The sequence below is a fragment of the Excalfactoria chinensis genome, chromosome 1, assembly GCF_039878825.1.
Source record: "Excalfactoria chinensis isolate bCotChi1 chromosome 1, bCotChi1.hap2, whole genome shotgun sequence".
Lineage (NCBI taxonomy): Eukaryota > Metazoa > Chordata > Aves > Galliformes > Phasianidae > Excalfactoria > Excalfactoria chinensis.
The window spans coordinates 75,860,223-75,877,783 of NC_092825.1; the positions used below are offsets into that span (position 1 = coordinate 75,860,223).

A 17,561-nucleotide genomic window follows, 5' to 3' on the forward strand; every position below is an offset into this window, starting at 1 on the left:
TTTGAGAGAAGTGAGTAGCTTTTCTCAGGCAAGAGGCACCAAGGTGACTCCCCTGCCCGACTCAGGCTCTTGCAGTGACGCCAAGAATTGTTCTGTGTTTTTAGCAAAACAGCATCAACAATTCCACAAACACGCACAAAATAACTTAACCTTGTTCTCAGAAGCCACTGACCTTTTTCTGTTGACACTTGAAAAAGGAAAAGTCAGCCTGAGGCAAACACCTGGCGTGGAAAAATTCAACCTGAGCAGTTCAGTGCTGGCAAAGTTTTCAGCAGTGGAAAAGATGGTTTTAAGGGGAAGCATCCAGCTGCTTTTCGTGTTGGGTGCTACCCGTTCCACCCATAACCCGTTCTACCCAAGGGGCTGACACCTTGACTGCTGGCTCACCACTACGCTGTTACTCAGTCTTACCTCCTGGTGGGGACGGTTGCATGTGAATTACCTGTTTTTACAAGTGGTCCTTGCTAAGCCCTCAGCCACATCTGAGACCTTGCTGCTGTTGGGTCTGTGCTCAACCACTCCGGGCCACACTGCTGCTCCAGCAGCCAGGCTGCTGGGGCCCAGAATCACCGAGCTCCTCCAATTTCCCCTTCCCACATAGTGTTCAGTAGGGGTATGCTTTCAGTCAGCCATTTTTTGGCTTTTGCAGCTGCCTTAGGGTATGGCTGTAACCCACTGAACTTCAAATGGAATCACTAGGATTAGCCTAGACATGGAAGATTATTGAAGTACCTGGCGAATCTTAGCCATCTGCTTTAAATTCACTCGAAGTAGTACTCTGAACTCAAGTCTTTCTCCTTACTTTTTGATTAGCAGTTCAAGTTATTGCTGATGGGTTTATAAACACCAACACTGAGATGGGTTGACACTGAGGTCCTTTGTGCATGCCATTAAGGAATCTTTGAATGGGTACAATCTCTGGATATTAGTGACACCAAGCCAAAGCTATGGCATAGAGTCAAAACCCTGTATTACTCATTTATCTGGTGTACAGGTTGTGTCTCTTGTTCAAAATATCTGTATTTCTGAGCACTGGAAATCTGTGCAATAAGATATATCTCCTATGAAAGCTCCTTTTGTCTTCCTATCTCCCCATGTAAAATTCCTACACCCACAGCTTCAAGGACAATGCTACATTGCTCAGGCATTTAACATGTGGAATTTGTGTTGGGAAATAATGTAACTGTTTTTTTTTTTTTTTCATAACAAAACCATTTTACTGTCAAAAGCTTGACTTTCTGTTCCGTTAGCCAACTGCCAGCAGAGATTGCTGGGAAGAGAAAGTGCTTACCTTAACCTAATTTTTTTACTAGCAGGAGAAATGGAATGGAAACAAAATGAATTTATTATGAAATGGATTTGTTTGTAGGCTTACTTCTTGTGCTGTTGTTTGCTTTCTTTGGGGGCATTTAGAGCTGATTAGCAGCCCTGGAGACAGAAGTCCATTACTAACCCAAACTGCAAAGAGCAGCAGAGGCAACAATGCGGGCTCCCTCCATCCCTTCCCAGTCCATCCTCTGCATCACTCCTGCATTCCCAAAATGGAACTCACCTTTGTCCTGAAGGGACCATGTTCAGCTCAGCTGGGAGAGGACAACCAGATGTGTGCCTTTTGCTCCCTTCAGCTGTGGACATCTGTTGAAGCCTGCTGGCTGCTCAGGGCCAGGTCCCACGCTGAGTAGGCGCATGGGACACCTTCCTGAGGCATAGAACCGGTGTTATACCCTTCACCATCTTTCTGGGAAGTGAGATCATGAGGGGTTTTGGAGGGAAGAAGAGGAGAGTGAACTGAGTGTGATCTCAATGAAGAAAAAAGAGCTTTACAACTGCCTGCACAAAAGGAATTGTTCCTTTCAACGTGCTCAAACACAGCTGAAGCTGCCTCCTGCAAGCAGCTGTCATTCTCTTCATTCCTAGATGGATGGATGTAACCAAAGGGCAAATCCATTCTACTTCTCTTCATCCCTAATCTTGTGTGTCACGTCTTGTTGTCTGAAGGATTCCCTCTGGAAGAAATCTGGAATCTGGCAGACGTGACTTTATTTTCCTCATTATCATCTTGGCTAAGATTGTGTCATAACAAAAATAATGAATGCAGTTCTGAAACTTTTATTTGCCCTCTTCTGACCATAAAATGGGGTTATACTGCTCATTTTCACCCTTAGTTTGTCCGGTCTCTCATGTTTCCCGTTGCAACAGAAGATTTTTCTATCCTCTGCTTCTTTGAAAATGTTACTGATAACAGTTGAAACACACACTGCTTTTATGAAAGAGCATTATTTATTAAGATAGACGTCTGTTACTGCTGTGTATTTTCCTGCTTCTTAGTGGGTATGTTGGGGGAATGAAATGTCAAGAAGGAGATGTGTTGTTTAAGTCAGGGCTTAGAAGTAGTCTGTGAGCAAATAGGTGTGAGTTGGTTAGGAATACAGTCAGACAACATCAGGAGAAAGTTCATAGCTGTGAGAGGGTTTTCAAGTCAGTCTTTTGGCGAAAGGCAAGAAACTAACATCCTTCATGTGGTGTCATGTAGATGGAGCTATATGCAGAGGGGCCACTGGCAGCTTGGGGATGGAGGATGATCCAGGAGGTGCTTCTGCCCCGAGAGTGATCCCATGGGGAGCTCTGCAAGGACTGTGTCACCCAATAGCAAATGTTTGAGGTGAAGTGTGTTTTAGGAGGGCAGCTAAGAGCAGTGCCTTGGGAGAGCAGCAGCTCAACCTTTTAGAGAGAACCACGAGCATGTTGTTCAAGTGAAAAACAATGGAGTTTTGTTACATTTCCTTTTGACCAAAAAAACCAAACCCCAAATTCTTACCCAAAAGACAAAAAGGATTTAAAGGACTGCCCAAACACTCCCACAGCATGCTGTCCAGTGGAGCCACAGCCCTCTTGCTGGGCAGGCAGGCAGCTCTGCCCCACAGCACACACCCACAGTGGTTTCGAGGAAAGCCAGCGAGCCAAGAATGCATATGTATGCTGGAGCTGTTCTTGCTCATGGCTTTTCATCTCCAAAACACAGCCTGGCCAGGCCGCAGGGCAGAAAGCAAAACATCCTGGGCTGAGTTCAAGAAGTGCTAGAGAAGAGCTTGTGTTTTTGGAGGCAGTTCAGGCAGTGATCTCTCTTCCAGGAGCAGGGGCTCCAGGAAGTGCAGAGAGCCTCAGGGTCACTTGCACTGCTGCTTCTCCCTCTAGCCTAAGGACTGGTAGCAAGTTCCACAACCTCCTTACTGCCTCCAGAGCAGTGGGCAAAGGGGCAGGTGAGTGCTTGGGTTGCTGGCAAGACAGTTGGGCATAGTCTGCTCAGCTCTGAGGGGCAGGGCCATTGAGATGGTGCTGAGCATCAGAAAGGGGCTGAGCAGAACAGGTGAGGAGGGGATTTTCCTCAGTAAAGTTCTATCTGAGAGCTGCCTCGTTAAATCAGTGCTGTTTGCTGTGCTGGAGTGACTCAGAGGAGAGGGTGCTTTCCCCACAGCAGCATCTATTTGGGTTATTGTAGCCACCAAAGGGAAATGCGGCTTTGTCTTTCTATTTGCTTTTTCAATGTCAAGCCATGGGAGTCAGCATCAAAAGTCTTCCAAGCTAGACAGGAAAAGATTCCATGATTGCGGAGAGCGGGGAAAGGGATGTCTGCAACAGTTCTTCCTTATTTCCAGACAGTGTCACAGAGGGCCAGATGGAAGGAGATGAAAGAACGGGAAGAATAAGTTGCTTTAGACAACGAGCGGTGATATTTTAGGAGTAAAGCCATGGGAATAATTGACTTTTTCTGATTTCTTTAGCTGAATCAAAGAGTCAAAACAAAAAAAATATATATTTCGGATCAGTTGAAATTCTTCTTTTATTCTCAACATAAACCAGAGCTGGCCGAACAAAAAGAAGTTCATCTCAGCAAAATGTGGTTTTGTTTTGCTTTCTTTAACCTTCAAGCCTGTGTGCAACACTTCATGAAACACATTTTAAAGTAAAAAAGGAAGAATAGTTCAGTTTAAAAGCCGTTTGGGGATTGAAACTGTTGCCCCAGTTAGGTACCAATTTGCCTCAGATTGCATTTCCCAGTGAATGATCCCTCTGTCTGAAAAGCATTCCCCAGCCTTAGGAATTATAGGAAGTTGTTGATCGCTTCTCTTGCTTCTTAATCAGAGGATTATCCTCAGTGCATGTGCACTGCCGTTCCCTGCAGCTCGTGTACTTGCTCAGCCCCCCCCTCCTTCCTCCTCTAGCAAAGATTTTTACTTCATTTTTGCACTGTTTTTTTCCATTCCTCTTTCCAGTACCGACAAGGAGTCGCACGCGATCTTCTGCCAGCTGTCAGGTATTCACTAGTAAAAACAGAGGTTACAAGAACATGGAGAGCTTTTTGTTTTGCATCTCTCAACCTCCTGAGACCCTGGTTTGCACTGTGAAGGTTCTAAGGCAGCAGAGTTTTGACTGACTTGCTTTCAGCTCGCTCTGGCTACAGAGATACAGTTTAACTTCACAAGCTCCAGGATAGTGGCCCAGCCTTCCCAAACTTTTGTGTCCTTACAGCTTTGTTTTACTCTGCTTCTGCTTTCAGATTTCCTTGTTAGTCTGATAACCACCCCAAAGTGGCTCTGCATCAGCAAGGAGCTGAGCAAGTCCATGACCAAGGCTAGAAAATGGGAAGTGTGAAACTGGCTTGTGCCCAATTCTGTTCTCACCTCCTTCCCACACAGAGGCTGACTCAATGCTTCCCTCCATTCCATAGCAGTTTCCATTGCTTTTTGTAATGTGCTGTGGCAGGAGTTGGGTAAAGCAGGATCAAGGCACGGAGCTGGGAATGAGGATCATCAGAGCTTTGTGTCACTGATGGGAACAAAACTACTGAGGTCTCTTTTGCAAGAAGCCCAAGGCTGCTAGCAAACCTCAGTGCTTTCAGCTCTCCGTGTTCCTATTGTGATTCCACTTACTGGAAGAGGTGAGGAGATGCCATAGGGTTGTAAATCCTGACTTGCCCATCTCACTCTTCCCTCTGTTTGGAGCCAGATGATAGCTGAGAAATGTGGCAGGTCTGGGTCCTTTTTGGAAATTAATCGCTGCATACACCATCCCAGTAGCCTCTGAGAGTGGGGAAATGGAGATGCTGAATGATAAAGGATGGGCTGCCTGTCACAGAAAGAACTGCAGCCCACCATAGACTTAGGGGCTAAAGAGAGTGTGTGAGGTTGGTTGTACGTGGTGTGAACAGCCTCACATTGGATAGCGAGGGAGGACCATGAAGTGTGAGTGCACCTCAAAATGGGGCAGAAAGGACCTTTTTCCTTGGGAAAATGCTGCTGGCAGAGAAAGCTTCCTTGTACTGCTGAGCTTGGAGCGGGGTGTAGGGGATGGGGTCTGTGCTTCTTAACAGGAGGAGTTAGGAGGCTGCTTAAGTTGGGAAGGCAGGGACAAATGCATTATCCCTGCCTGCCCCAAGGAACCAGGGACAAATGCTCCATCTCTGCCTGTCCCAAGGAGACTGAGCTCCTCCTCCTCTTCTTTCTTCCCCTGACAGCAGGGGCTTCCTCTGCCTGCTCCTAGGTGACTTGTCCTGTATGCCGTCCCCTCCTGATGGCATTCAGGAGTTAATGCTGGCCTTGCTTTTGTGGTTTAAGCAAAACAGGATGGAGAATTGCGGTTCTCAGAAGTCCAGCTGTAACAAAACATAGCCTGGCCTTGGGCATTTGGGAAGGAGGGCTGTGCCCCAGCAGGGACTGTGGCTTGTCTGTCACATTGCATCATGGTTCTGGCCCCAGACCAGGAAGAGAGGGGATCTGAGCCCCTGCAGTAGGCAGCTCTTGGGCAAATCACCTCCCAGTCTCTCTTTTCCAGTCTGTCCTGGGAAAACAAGGATGCCAATCTCACCTCACAGCCCCATGAGATTAACTTCATTAATCTCAACTATATGGGGGCTGCAGGCCAAGGGTTGCGGCACCAGGGAATGCAGTCCCTGCTCCAGGAGGACTGTGGAGATGGGAAGAGGGAAGAGCGCAGTGAGGCAGCATGGTTTTGGCCTGTTCTATGTTCAAGGCAGTGACTGCAAAGGGGTTTTTAGGGTGAGCAGCGGAGCGAGGCTGCTACAGCGAGAGCGATGCCAGGCACAGCCTCCCTGCCTTCCAGCAGCCATTTTCCAGACTTGTTTGTGACAGAGATTTCCTCTTTCCCAGACTCCTGTGTCATTGTTCCCCTTATGGGGCCTCACCGGTCATTGCCTTGTGATGGAAAATAAGAGGTTGTAGGGGCCAGAGCTCAGACATTCCTTACAGCTTAAAAGGGAAAACAGCCCTTGTACGGAGGAATCCCTGTGAGAGGTGTGCCTGGCTGCTGCTGCTAGCTAGCGGCATCTTGCTGGAAGGGAAATCAGCTGTTTGGCAGATGACTTTGTCCTCTTTATTAGGTTACTGCCTTCCTCTCCTTACTGGCTCCTGTCTGCTCATGTGGGACACGAGGAAGGCCTGGCTGCCATGCTGGGCTCTGCTCCCTGTCACACAGCCTGCACTCTGCTCGGGGTGTGCACTGGTATTCTCCAAGCTGCAGGAGCTGCAGGTCCCCTCCTCTCACATGTAGGTTTCCTGGAACACGCCGTGGTATCCAGCACGGGTGGAAACGTATGCTCCAGCTTGTTTCCCATTAGTGAAACTGCAAAGGAATTGCTTTTCTCCCAGATCCCCCAGGAGGCAGAGTGGTGCTGGGCTGCTGTCAGTGCCCGCCTGCCCCTCACCTCCAGTGGCTCTCCAATCCATCAGCCACTTTCCGCCTCCACTGATGGAGTGGTTGAAACCTCCGAGATGACAGGACCCAGCTGTTCCTGTGGCTCTGGGTGACCAGCTTAATGAGAGGGACCCATGGATCAGCCCCCGAGGAAGGAGCTCATGAGCTGCCCTGTGCTAGCTGACAGATGACTGTGCAGTGAGCTGCTAGAGGCTGGGCTTCCTTAGTTCTGCTCCTCACAGAAGGGCTTCAGAACTGCAGGGAGGAGGAGGAGCAGGGTGCCTGAAAGTGTAGTGGCTCTGGGCCTCTTTACATCCAGTACAGAGCTCATGCTGACACCATTTTGATAGGTTGTTGTCAGTGTTGGGAACGTGTGTCTGGTTGCAGTCCCCTGAGGAATGCAGCATTGGCCTGGGCTCTGTCTTACAAACCCGACATCTTCTCCTTTCCTCTTTGCCTGATTGCTTTAGGGACTGTTTTCAGGCTTGAGCTGCCCATGGATGCCTCTGCTGCTCTGAGCTGCCAGGCACGCACCCAGTGCCTCCTGGAAGCCAGGGAGATGGATGCAGATGGTGTTGCTTTGGGACCAGGTAGTACAGAGCTTCTGCAGCTTGATGGCAGGTTTCCTTCCAGAGCAGGGCATACAGATCACTGCAGCCCTCCACCATCCTAACAGTAATGTTGCCTGTGGAGGTACGTTCAGTGTGGTGTGATACAGCATGGTTCAAAACCCATGCACTGAGCTTATCTCTGACGATTGAAAACAAACCTTCCAAGTGAGACTTAAAGGTAGTTTGTGCAGGGTTACTTCCAAAGCTCTGTAGATGCCCTGAAGCAATAGCCCTAAGAAAGAGAAATTGCAGTGCATAATGGACTGCTTATTCATGGCCTTCCTAATGCTGGGAATGCTTGCTTGTTTCCTTCTAATCTGTTCCATTTATGCTGCTGCCAGATTTCCACCCTGTCACACCAGAGTGTTAGAGAACCAAGGGATGCCGAAGGAATTAGGTCAGGTTTGCTCGTTAGTCCCAAATGAGAGCAGTGGGAGAAATGTGCTTCCAGAGCTAGCAGCACAAATGGCTTCAGGTGACAGACCCTGTGCTCTGTGCTCCCCTCAGTGTACATGGGACCTACTCTCCCAGCACCTCTGCAAAAGCTGTTTTGCTCAGAGCACGCTTGGGTAATGGGATGGAATGTGCAAACCAAGTTTTTTCTCAACACTTGGTGCTCTTTGATTGCTGCAACACTTCATGTTTCTCCCTGCAGCCCCACAACAGCAAGGAGAGAGGTCTTGGCAGTCAGGAGCTATGGCTGCTGATAGCAGAAAAGCTTTTTGCTCCTGATGAAGCTCTCTCACTCTGTGCCCGCTACTCTTGTGCCTGGGCTCACATGACTCCAACAAGGGGAGCTTTATAGAAAGCCAGCATGGTGTGGTTGGAGAGAGAGAGATTCTGCTCCTTTTTCATCATCTATTTGCAAAGGTATATGTCGGAGGTATGAAGATAACACAGTGAGCAGAGGTAAAGGATGATTCTCAGATGGGAAGAGGAGAAGTGTTTGTGCATTAGAGGGCAGATGGGATCAAGCTGTCTCGTTGCTTATTTTACGTTCCTCAGATTTCTGACCCTGATGCCAAACTGTTGTGGGAGGTAGATGGCAGCCCTGAACTGGACGCTTCTAGGTGGGATGAAATAAGGGTCACGAAGGAAATGAACGGCAAAGCATGGATTAAAATCCCGGTCTCCAAGTCAGAACCCCTGGAACCATCTTCTCCTTTAAGAGTCTGAGTAAGAAGGGACCTTAGACTGGTGAAAGGAAATGGTGTTATTTTTGAAAACGTTGTTAATCTGTGGAAGTCTTCCCTGATAGCTGTCAGCAGCTCAGGGATGCAATGGAACTTGGGGGGGTGGGGAGGGAAAGAAAGAAAGAAAGGATTTGACAGTGGCACGACCAACAGGAGTATTTGTGACAACTAGGAGGAAACTGTGAAGTGCAAAATGTGTGCTGCGGGGCAGGAGTCAACCGCTAGCTGTCAGAGACCAGGAAGAACTCCTCTGTGGGAAGGTTACTTTATAATTGTCCATGGCGGTGTTTCTTCTCTGAAGCATTTAAGTCTTGACCAGTGCAGGCAAGATAATGGGCCGTGCAGGTCTGTGTTGTTCTTTTGTGACAGGGGCATTGTCTGGTGCCTGATGGCAGTTTCTTCCTTCTGTTTGGTATCACACCTTTCTCAAGGGTCATGTTCGCCTTCTTAAATGTCTCAAGCAAAGACATTTCTGCTGCCTGCCCTCCGTGGAGAAAATTGGAAGGCAGCATTCCTTGCCTCAAAGGCATTACTCTTGCCTTTTGTGCTACCTGCTCTTTTGCTCATGTTCACTCCACTTCTCCTAGGTGATTTTCCAGGAACAACCTTGAGGAAAGCCTTTATTGCTGGGGCTGTAGCCACAGCTCCTGTTTCTGCCCCTGCTTATTGTCTGAGCTGTCCATCTTCCAGCCATCATGTCTGTCCTGTTCTGTCATCTGTGCCTTACCGGCTTGGTGCTGTGTGCTCCAGCATAGGAGTTACAGCTGCATTGAGGGCTGCTGCTGTTGGTTTGGGTGACTCGATGTATTCCTTGTCTCTTTTTTTATGCCTTGCAGGAAGAGCCAAGGAGCAAATCCAAAATCTGTGCCAACGTTTTCTGCGGAGCTGGGCGGGAATGTGCAGTGACGGAGAAGGGAGAGCCAACCTGCCTCTGCATTGAGGTATGGGGACAGAACAGCTCCTACACCTCCCAGCCCTTGGGCTGCATTTCAGTCACTGGGGGGGGCATCACAAAAGTTGGTTTGGAGCAGCTGCAAATTCACAGCAGCTCTTCAAACAGCAGGGCCTTTCACTGCATGGTGTGAGGGAAGAGCCCTGCAGCGTGTACATTGTCTGGGACTTGCAGCTGTGCTGTTCCCACAGCCTTTAACAGGCATGGCAGACTTGGCTGGAGGTCTTTTGTTGGGAGAGCCTAGTGGGGTATTGATATCCAGCTGGCTGTGGAGGGCACTGAAGGAGAGTCAAGAAGCTCCAAGACAGCTTTCCCTCCCTGGAGACTTGTTTGAGGAGGTTACAAGCACCCTACTGGAAAATCAGCTTTTGTAAAATGGACATAATTGTGGTGGAGTGCTGTGAGCATGAATAGTTTCCTCCAGCAGGGAGCTGGAGATGATTAGAAAAGCCTTTCCCAGCTGTGGAGACAGGGTCTCCCTGCTCTGCTCCATGCTTTCAAACTGCTCCTGCCTGGCTCCTGGGAATGAGCTCTCTCCTCCCTCCCTCCCAGCCCATTGCTCAGACACAGCCAGCCTGGGCTCTGGGAACAGAATTGGTCCCTTGGCAAGCAGGGAGACTGTTGTCAGGACAGTCTTGGCCAAGCAAAATGAGGCAGGAGAAAGAAGCTTGCACCTTGCTTGGTGGCACTGGTGAGCTCTCACTCTGCTGTAGGTTGAGCTGTCTGCTGCTGGCTGGCAACGAGGGCTAAATTCAGAGGCTGAAAGGTGGAGCGAAGCCTACAGAGAGCTGTAACAGAGCTGAGCAAGCAGATGCCCACACCTTGGGACAGACACATTCACTGCACATAGAGCTGCAGCTGTAGGACTGCATTCAGTGTTTACACCAAGATTTGAATTTTCTGCTATGCTCTGCTTCTGAGATGCTCCTGCTGTGGTGTTGGTGACTGGGAATGGGATGCAGAGAAGCCTTTGAATCCACATCTACAGTCTTATCCATGTAGCTTTTCTTGGGGATGCAGTGGTTTGAAAGGTTTTTGGGTTGGGCTGAACCTGGTATGTGCCTGCTCCTTATTGCTGCCTCCAAGGGGCAGTAAAAGCTCTCATCTCTGACTTTCTCACAGCAATGCAAACCTCACAAGAGGCCTGTGTGTGGTAGCAATGGCAAGACGTACCTGAACCATTGTGAGCTGCACCGAGATGCCTGCCTCACTGGCTCCAAGATCCAAGTGGATTACGATGGCCACTGTAAAGGTAAACCTGTGTCAGGGAGCAGCAGGGATTAGCTACTCTAAAGGGCAGAGAGCTGAGGGCCCTGTATGATAACAAGGCAAGGCAACCTGTCAGACAACTGCTCACCCATCACATTATGCCTTTGTCCAGCTGTATGCTGGGTATTTTGTGCAGAGGGATACAAATTGGTGAGGTCTCTCCTGAGCCTTCTCCATGCTGAGCAGTCACAGCCTTCCTCCCCTCATACAGCAGTTGCTCCAGTCCCTTTGTAATCTCTGTGGTCCTCGTGTTTCCAAGAGCTCCCATGTTCCTCTGCTCTTGCCCAAATGGCAGCCAGGATAGGAGGAAGTTCATATTTCTTCATGTTGAATCAGAAATGTCCTCTTCTGTCTTTCCTTTAACAGAGAAGAAGTCTGAGAATCCAGCTGCAAGTCCAGGTAAGTAGCCATCTCCTTGTCTGGTTAGAATCTGTGTGCATTTGGGAAGAGAACTGGGAAGGAAGGTCTGCTGGGGGAACAGCACAGCTCTGTGGCACTGTGTATATGTGGAGTTTCTGCACTGGCTGTAGCAGAGCCTGAGGTGATAGATCAGCTGAAATAGGAGAGCTTGGGTCCTTACTCTTGGGTACCTTTTTGGTCCTTATCCTCAGGTACCATTTAATCCTTACTCTTGGGTGACCTTACTCTTGGGTGACCTTACTCTTGGGTACTCTTACTCTTGGGTACTCCTGGACTCCTAACTGCTGGAGTGTCTTAGGGACTCTGGGAGCATACAGGGTGAAATGTGAATTTGCCCCTAGGGATACAAGTTGTGTTCTCATCATCCAGACTGAGGAACAAGGCACATAGTTCCTTGGGAGTCGAAGATACAGGAACTGTGCTACTGTCCTCCCCAGCTCCAGGAACAGTCTTATAAAGGGAAGCTTTGTTTCAGAAGCAGTTAAATGATGGGCCCGGTGGCAGAGGGGCAACACTGCATAATGAAAGGACATTGTTGGGGAATCAGGAGGTGTAGCTGAACCACCTCCCATCAGCTGTCTATATGGTTCCCTGTGCCTGATTTCTCTCCTTATCTCTTGCTTTGTGTACCTAGACTATAGATTTTGGGGCTATGACCAGTGCTCCACCAAGTGACCCTTTTCCTACCCATGCCTTATCAGTCCTGGAGCTGTACAATCATCAACATTAGCTTCCTAGGAGAGATGAAAGCAAACCCTCATACAAGCCTAAAGCAAAGGACCGTGTCAGAACCTGGCCATCACCTCAAAGCAGTTTTAAGGAAGCTCAAAATTAAACATGAACCCTGTAGGTTTTTGTTTTTATCGGTCCATCCAGTTGTGATTGTGGTCACTGGAATCAGAAGGAAATAATAAGTGTGTGTAAGTGGCACAAGCGCACAGAGATTCTCCCTTGTCTCTTCACTGACCTCTGGACAGGTGTGACAATGCAAATAAGCTGAATGATCTTTCAGTTTTGCTTCTAAATACCACGTTTGTAGCTGGCATACAAAATGATACCTGTGACTGGAGAGCTCTGAGAAAAAGCACTTGTCCCCTTGTGATGTACAGTGGATAAGCCAGGATTGTGAAGAAACAAAATCTCCTGAGATGTTAGGCCTTAAAATTCAGGTTTTGGAAGAGCACAGGGGAAGGCTCACTCCGTCTGGTCTTTGATGTTGGAAAAGAAGGGGGTTTTGGTACCTGAGGGCTGTGTGCTTGGCATTGAAAAACCCAGGGATATTGATCAGAGCCGCTCATTCCCATTCCTCCCTCTGTCTGAGATGAGTCAGCTGGCCCTGGGCTCCCCTTACCTCAGGCATCAGGGACTGGAAGGCAGTTTGGCAGGAGTGTTGTTTTCGGGCCTTGCCACATGGTGTCACCCACATCCCATCCACCATTCAGCACGTGGCAGCCCTGCTTTGATCTGGCCGTGGATCATCTCCAAGGGGCCTGCAGACTGCCATCTCGACTGTCTGCTTGGCTTTTATTTCTGGTAAGCTCTCTGTGGTCTCCCTGCCAACATTGTTCCTCATATCCTTGCTTTCTCTCCCGACAGTTGTCTGTTACCAATCGGACAGGGACGAGCTTCGTCGCCGTGTCATCCAGTGGCTGGAAGCAGAAATTATCCCAGATGGCTGGTTTTCCAAGGGCAGCAACTACAGTGAAGTCCTGGACAAGTACTTCAAGGCAAGTGGAGCCGGCTGCTTCTTGACCTGTCACTGTAAAGCAGCAGTGCTGCCATGAAAGAAGCTGCAGTATTGAGATGCTCCTGATGAGACAGGAGCCAGAGAGGCCTGCTGTGTCCTATGGTGTGCTGTCTGCAGCAGCTACTGACACAACTACTTGCACATGACCTGGGGCATCTCTGTCTCCTGTTGTCCGATGTGTCTCAGGAAAAAGAACATGGATAGGCCCAGTATGTCCATAGTAGGGGAGAGAAGAACTGGTCTTAGAAGGCAAAGGACTGACAGAGGAGGAAAGGTGGGTGGGCAATACAGATACAAGGAGCAGGGAGCTGTGGCAGAGCTACTGATCCTTTGTTCCTGACAGCCCTGAAGCCATATTGAGGTGGAAACAGGAGGTGCTTGGGGGCTTCAAGGGGAATATGTGCCTGTGTGGAGTGGGGCCCACTTGTGGCAAAGAGCTGGTGGTTTCCTGTTGCTCTGCAGGGAGATGGAACTGCCTGTGACCCCCCTGCAATAATACTTCCCTGTCAACCTCACCCTATCCCCACCCCTTTTATAGCCCATAGATCACACGCTTCTGCCATGCTCCTGCCTCATGCACTGCTGCCTCCCTCCCCCTCACACCCGGCTCCTGATAAAGACTTCAAAGCATTCAAGATGGAGCTGGAGGAGCAGGTGGGGAAAGGGGGAGAGTGTTTAAATCATAAGCTGTTGACAGTAAGAGATTAATGGTGCCTGACAGGAGTTAACGCTGCAAGCAAATTTGCCATGGCAATGGCACCCCCTGGTGAGGTAGAGGAGCCAGTCCCTGCACTACAGAGAGCATCTTCGCCTTTGTAGCCATTAATTCTACCTCTTCTGTGGAAACTCACTTGAAACCATTGCTTCAGGAACCCTGTGGGTGTCTGCCAGCACCCTGGCATGCCCTCACACATGCACTGTCCCCAGCCTCTATCACAGGGGACCTGCTCAGGCCACAGGGTTTGTCTAACCATGAGCAGGCAGTAAACACTGGAGGCTAGGAGGAGGGGAAAGTTTTCCCTTTTCTCCTTGACCAGAGGAGCTTGCAGATGTGGCGTGTAGCTCTCTCCCTTCTGGAAGCATGCCTTGTGTAAGTCACCGGGACGTGGGTCAAACACTAGGCAGGCCTTGAAGGACCCTGCATTAGAGATGAGACCAATATTGAGAAGCTGCTGTGTTTTAGCATGTCTCTTGAGGAACAGGTAAATGCATACCATTGTCTTGAAAGCCAAGAAAACTAGCTTACCCAAGTTTGGGTCCAGAGAGCTGTGGCCACTTTCAAAAGAAATAGGGAGGAAGACTTCAACATCTTGCAGAAGCTGAAATGTATTAGCAAGGCAGTTATACACAGGCTACAGCACAGGCAGATATTTTCCTAGCCCTGCATACTTCTGAACCAGAGATAGCAGCAGGCAGCATTTGAGCATTCCTGGAAGCCCTGCTCAGGGAGGCACAGTGACCTGCCCTGAGTCACACGGCAGAGGCTGACCAGCATCTTGTGCAGCAATCTGCCTGCAGGATTCATTTTCCCTTCACTGCAATGCAGCTGTCTCTGAGGGGGCCCAGCAGTTCCTGCTGCGTGCCCTGCGCTCTGAAATGACATCTCCAAATGGGGAGGCAGAATACAATTACTGCAGTGGGAGTACAGCCAGGACATTGGGGCTAAAAATCCTGCTTGTCAGTGCCAGGAGTCCTGTCAGGACCCTATGAAGCTGGTGGCAAGGTGTTTAGCTGTTGCATTAAATTGTTCCTTCTTTGGGATCAGCAGAAAATTGCTTCCTGTGATTTTCCCTTTTGTCACTGTCACAGTCCATACACAGCTTTGGATTTACACATGTTGGAAAGCTGACACCTTGAGCACAACTGGTCTGCTTTAAAGCAGGAGGTATATAAGAAAGCTGTGAGCTGGCTGGAACAAAGAGAAGGAATGGGGTTAGAGCCATAAATCAAGCAACAGGAGGTGAATGAGAGGCAGTGTAGCTTACTAGCGAGCAGGCAGCTAGAGCCAGGTCTCCCAGTTCTGATGCTAGTGTGGATACGTTGTTTTTCTCTGAGCCTGTTCCTTGTGAAAAACAGGGATGATACAACCTGTTTCATTAGTGCTTCAGAAATGCTAATTACTTGTGGAAAAGCAATAAGGAAGGGGTACTTCGAGTTGGCAGATGAGACCCTCTCACATCTTCCCATCTTTCCCTGCAGAACTTTGACGATGGCGATTCTCGCCTGGACTCCACCGAATTCCTGAAGTTTGTGGAGCAGAACGAGACTGCTGTCAACATCACAACCTACGTGGACCAGGAGACCAACAAGCTGCTCAGGTGGGCAGTGGGCAGGATGCCAGAAGGAGAGGGACCAGATGTGGTACGAAGGGGGGATAAAAAAAAACAGCCATGGAAAATAGCAGTTAGAAAAATGGAATCAGCAAACATAACTGTGTATGAAAGGGCTTCTCACTTAATTAGACATGAATGCCACTAAAAGGAGCGGTCCAACCCTTAGCCTTCAGGTTGGGCCATACATTCCAACCCTCTTTTGCATTGGATCTTAAAAGTTTTGAAGCCAAGAGGTTAAGTTGGATGACAGAAAATTTGTCTTGTTTATTTCCTGGTGCTTTAGCTTTCCAGTGCACCATGCTTGCCTCTTGCCCGATAGCTAGATCCGGTGCCAGGAAGATGGTGGGAGAACATAGCTCATGGGAGCCTGTAATTAGAACTGGCGCAACCGTCACATGAAATCATGGCTTAAAAGGTTTCCCTTTTTCTGTGCCCCTGTGTGCAAGACGATGACTGCTTGTGGTTGAACTGTGTTTGCATCTGTACTTGCGTGACAGCGTGTAGGTGTCAGCAGGGTGCTATTCCTGCTGCCTGATTTGTTCTGAATACCAACCCCTGCACACCTCAGCTTTCCTCCATCCAGGAGAATGGTGTCTGTTTTACTTCTGTTTACATCAGGGAGGTTTTTTTACAGGAGACATTTGTTCCTGGCATCTCAGAACCTTCCTAGTTGCTACTAGTTTAACTCATCTGTACTCTGAAGCCAGTAGAGGAAGGAATGATTTGGTACAGCCCTGTGCGGAACATGCTTCTGTGTTTCCTTTTAGGGGACTCTGCGTAGATGCCCTCATCGAGCTGTCAGATGAAAATGCTGACTGGAAGCTCAGCTTCAATGAATTTCTCAAGTGCCTCAGCCCATCTTTCAACCCACCAGAGAAAAGTAGGAATTCCTCACTTGTATTGGGGAACTAGTGGGTTCCTGGTAAGGGAACATTCCCATTCCCAGAGTTAATGTTGATATGTGCCCTACCTGCTATCCCACAGCACCTCTTGTTCTCCCATCCCTACGTTGTCAAACGTACTGCTGTTCCTGTTGCAGAGCTCCCAGAGCTCATGTGATTAAAAAGGTTTGGATTTTAGAAGCAGGGACGTAGGTCAAATGGATAAGGTATGCTTTGATCGTCAAGGCATGTATTTAACAGCACGGGTATAAACCTTGTGAAGAGTTAATGTCTGGATAACTTAGAAAAGTTGGACCAGAACAAAGTCCTGCTATGCTCTGCCTCTCACAGAAACCCTCCCTGATGAGCGTCTCAAAGTTCGCTATCCTTCCAAATCCTGCTCAGTGCTACGTGGAAGCAGCTTAGCGTTCTGCTGACCAGGCATGCCAAGCCATTCATCTAATCATCTCCTCAGGGGGTGCTTTCACCTGCTGGTCCAAAGGTGCTGGATTTACATCCACTACAGTGACACCCAGCTGTCACTGTATCCTACTAAATCCTAGGGGATATTTAGTAGGAAGCCAGAGATGCCATTTCTGTCTCTGAGAGCATGGTTTTCACTGAACCACCACAATTAAGTGCTTTGAGGGTTATGGTTATATGGTTTTATAATAGAGAAGAAATGTGAACTAAAATGAGAAAGCTTTTTTCCTTTCTTTCTCAGGGCTACAGCAAACACATACACCCTTCCCCCAGCTCCTCCCATGTTGGAACAGGGATTTGTTTCAGAGTAACCAAAACTTTCACTTTGGGCGTTCTCTTCTGTGTATAGCAGATCAGGACATTTAAGTAAACCCAGTATCAAGATCTCGTTTGGGACTGAGAACTTGACCTGTGTGCTTTAGAAGAAACAAAGCAAAGCGCATGACTTTCCCAAGTCATTATTTTGGAGCTAATCTCACACACCAAATTCAACGTGAATATTTCTGTCCTAGTGGTCCACCTGAAACCTTTGGTGGACTGGTGGCCTCTTCCAAAGGCATACCCCAACTTCTCTTTGAGAGTGAGATTGTACCTCCTCTCTCAAATTATCTCCTGAATCTGTAGGTTTACAACTATTGTCCCTGTTCTGTGCCTTTCTAGAGTGTGCCCTGGAAGACGAAACCTATGAGGATGGAGCAGAGACCCAGGTGGAGTGCAACCGCTGTGTCTGTGCCTGTGGAAACTGGGTGTGCACTGCAATGACGTGTGAAGGTCTGTATGTTCTCCAGAGGATGACTGTATTTGGTTTTGTACAAAAGGAGTTTTATTTTCTAGCTTTTTAGGGGCTCGCTCGTGTTCTTTGTTACCTTCTCTGTTGGTGGGTTCTCCATCATCCTCCTGTGCTCCAAGATGGCCAGACCCAAGTTGGTTCTGTTCCAGAGATCAGAAAGTGTGTAACTGA

At 48.6% G+C, this 17,561-nt stretch overlaps 1 protein-coding gene across 1 annotated transcript in view; it reads left to right on the plus strand.

Moving 5' to 3' along the window:
- The window catches only part of FSTL1 (follistatin like 1), a 40,393-nt gene that overhangs the window by 18,023 nt on the left and 4,809 nt on the right, over nt 1-17,561 (plus strand). Inside the window, exons 3-9 of the mRNA XM_072359505.1 lie at nt 9,352-9,456; nt 10,590-10,719; nt 11,103-11,135; nt 12,753-12,883; nt 15,103-15,221; nt 16,004-16,116; nt 17,261-17,371. Of these exons, the coding sequence (XP_072215606.1) occupies nt 9,352-9,456; nt 10,590-10,719; nt 11,103-11,135; nt 12,753-12,883; nt 15,103-15,221; nt 16,004-16,116; nt 17,261-17,371 (742 nt within the window). The remainder of the gene's footprint in view (nt 1-9,351; nt 9,457-10,589; nt 10,720-11,102; nt 11,136-12,752; nt 12,884-15,102; nt 15,222-16,003; nt 16,117-17,260; nt 17,372-17,561) is intronic.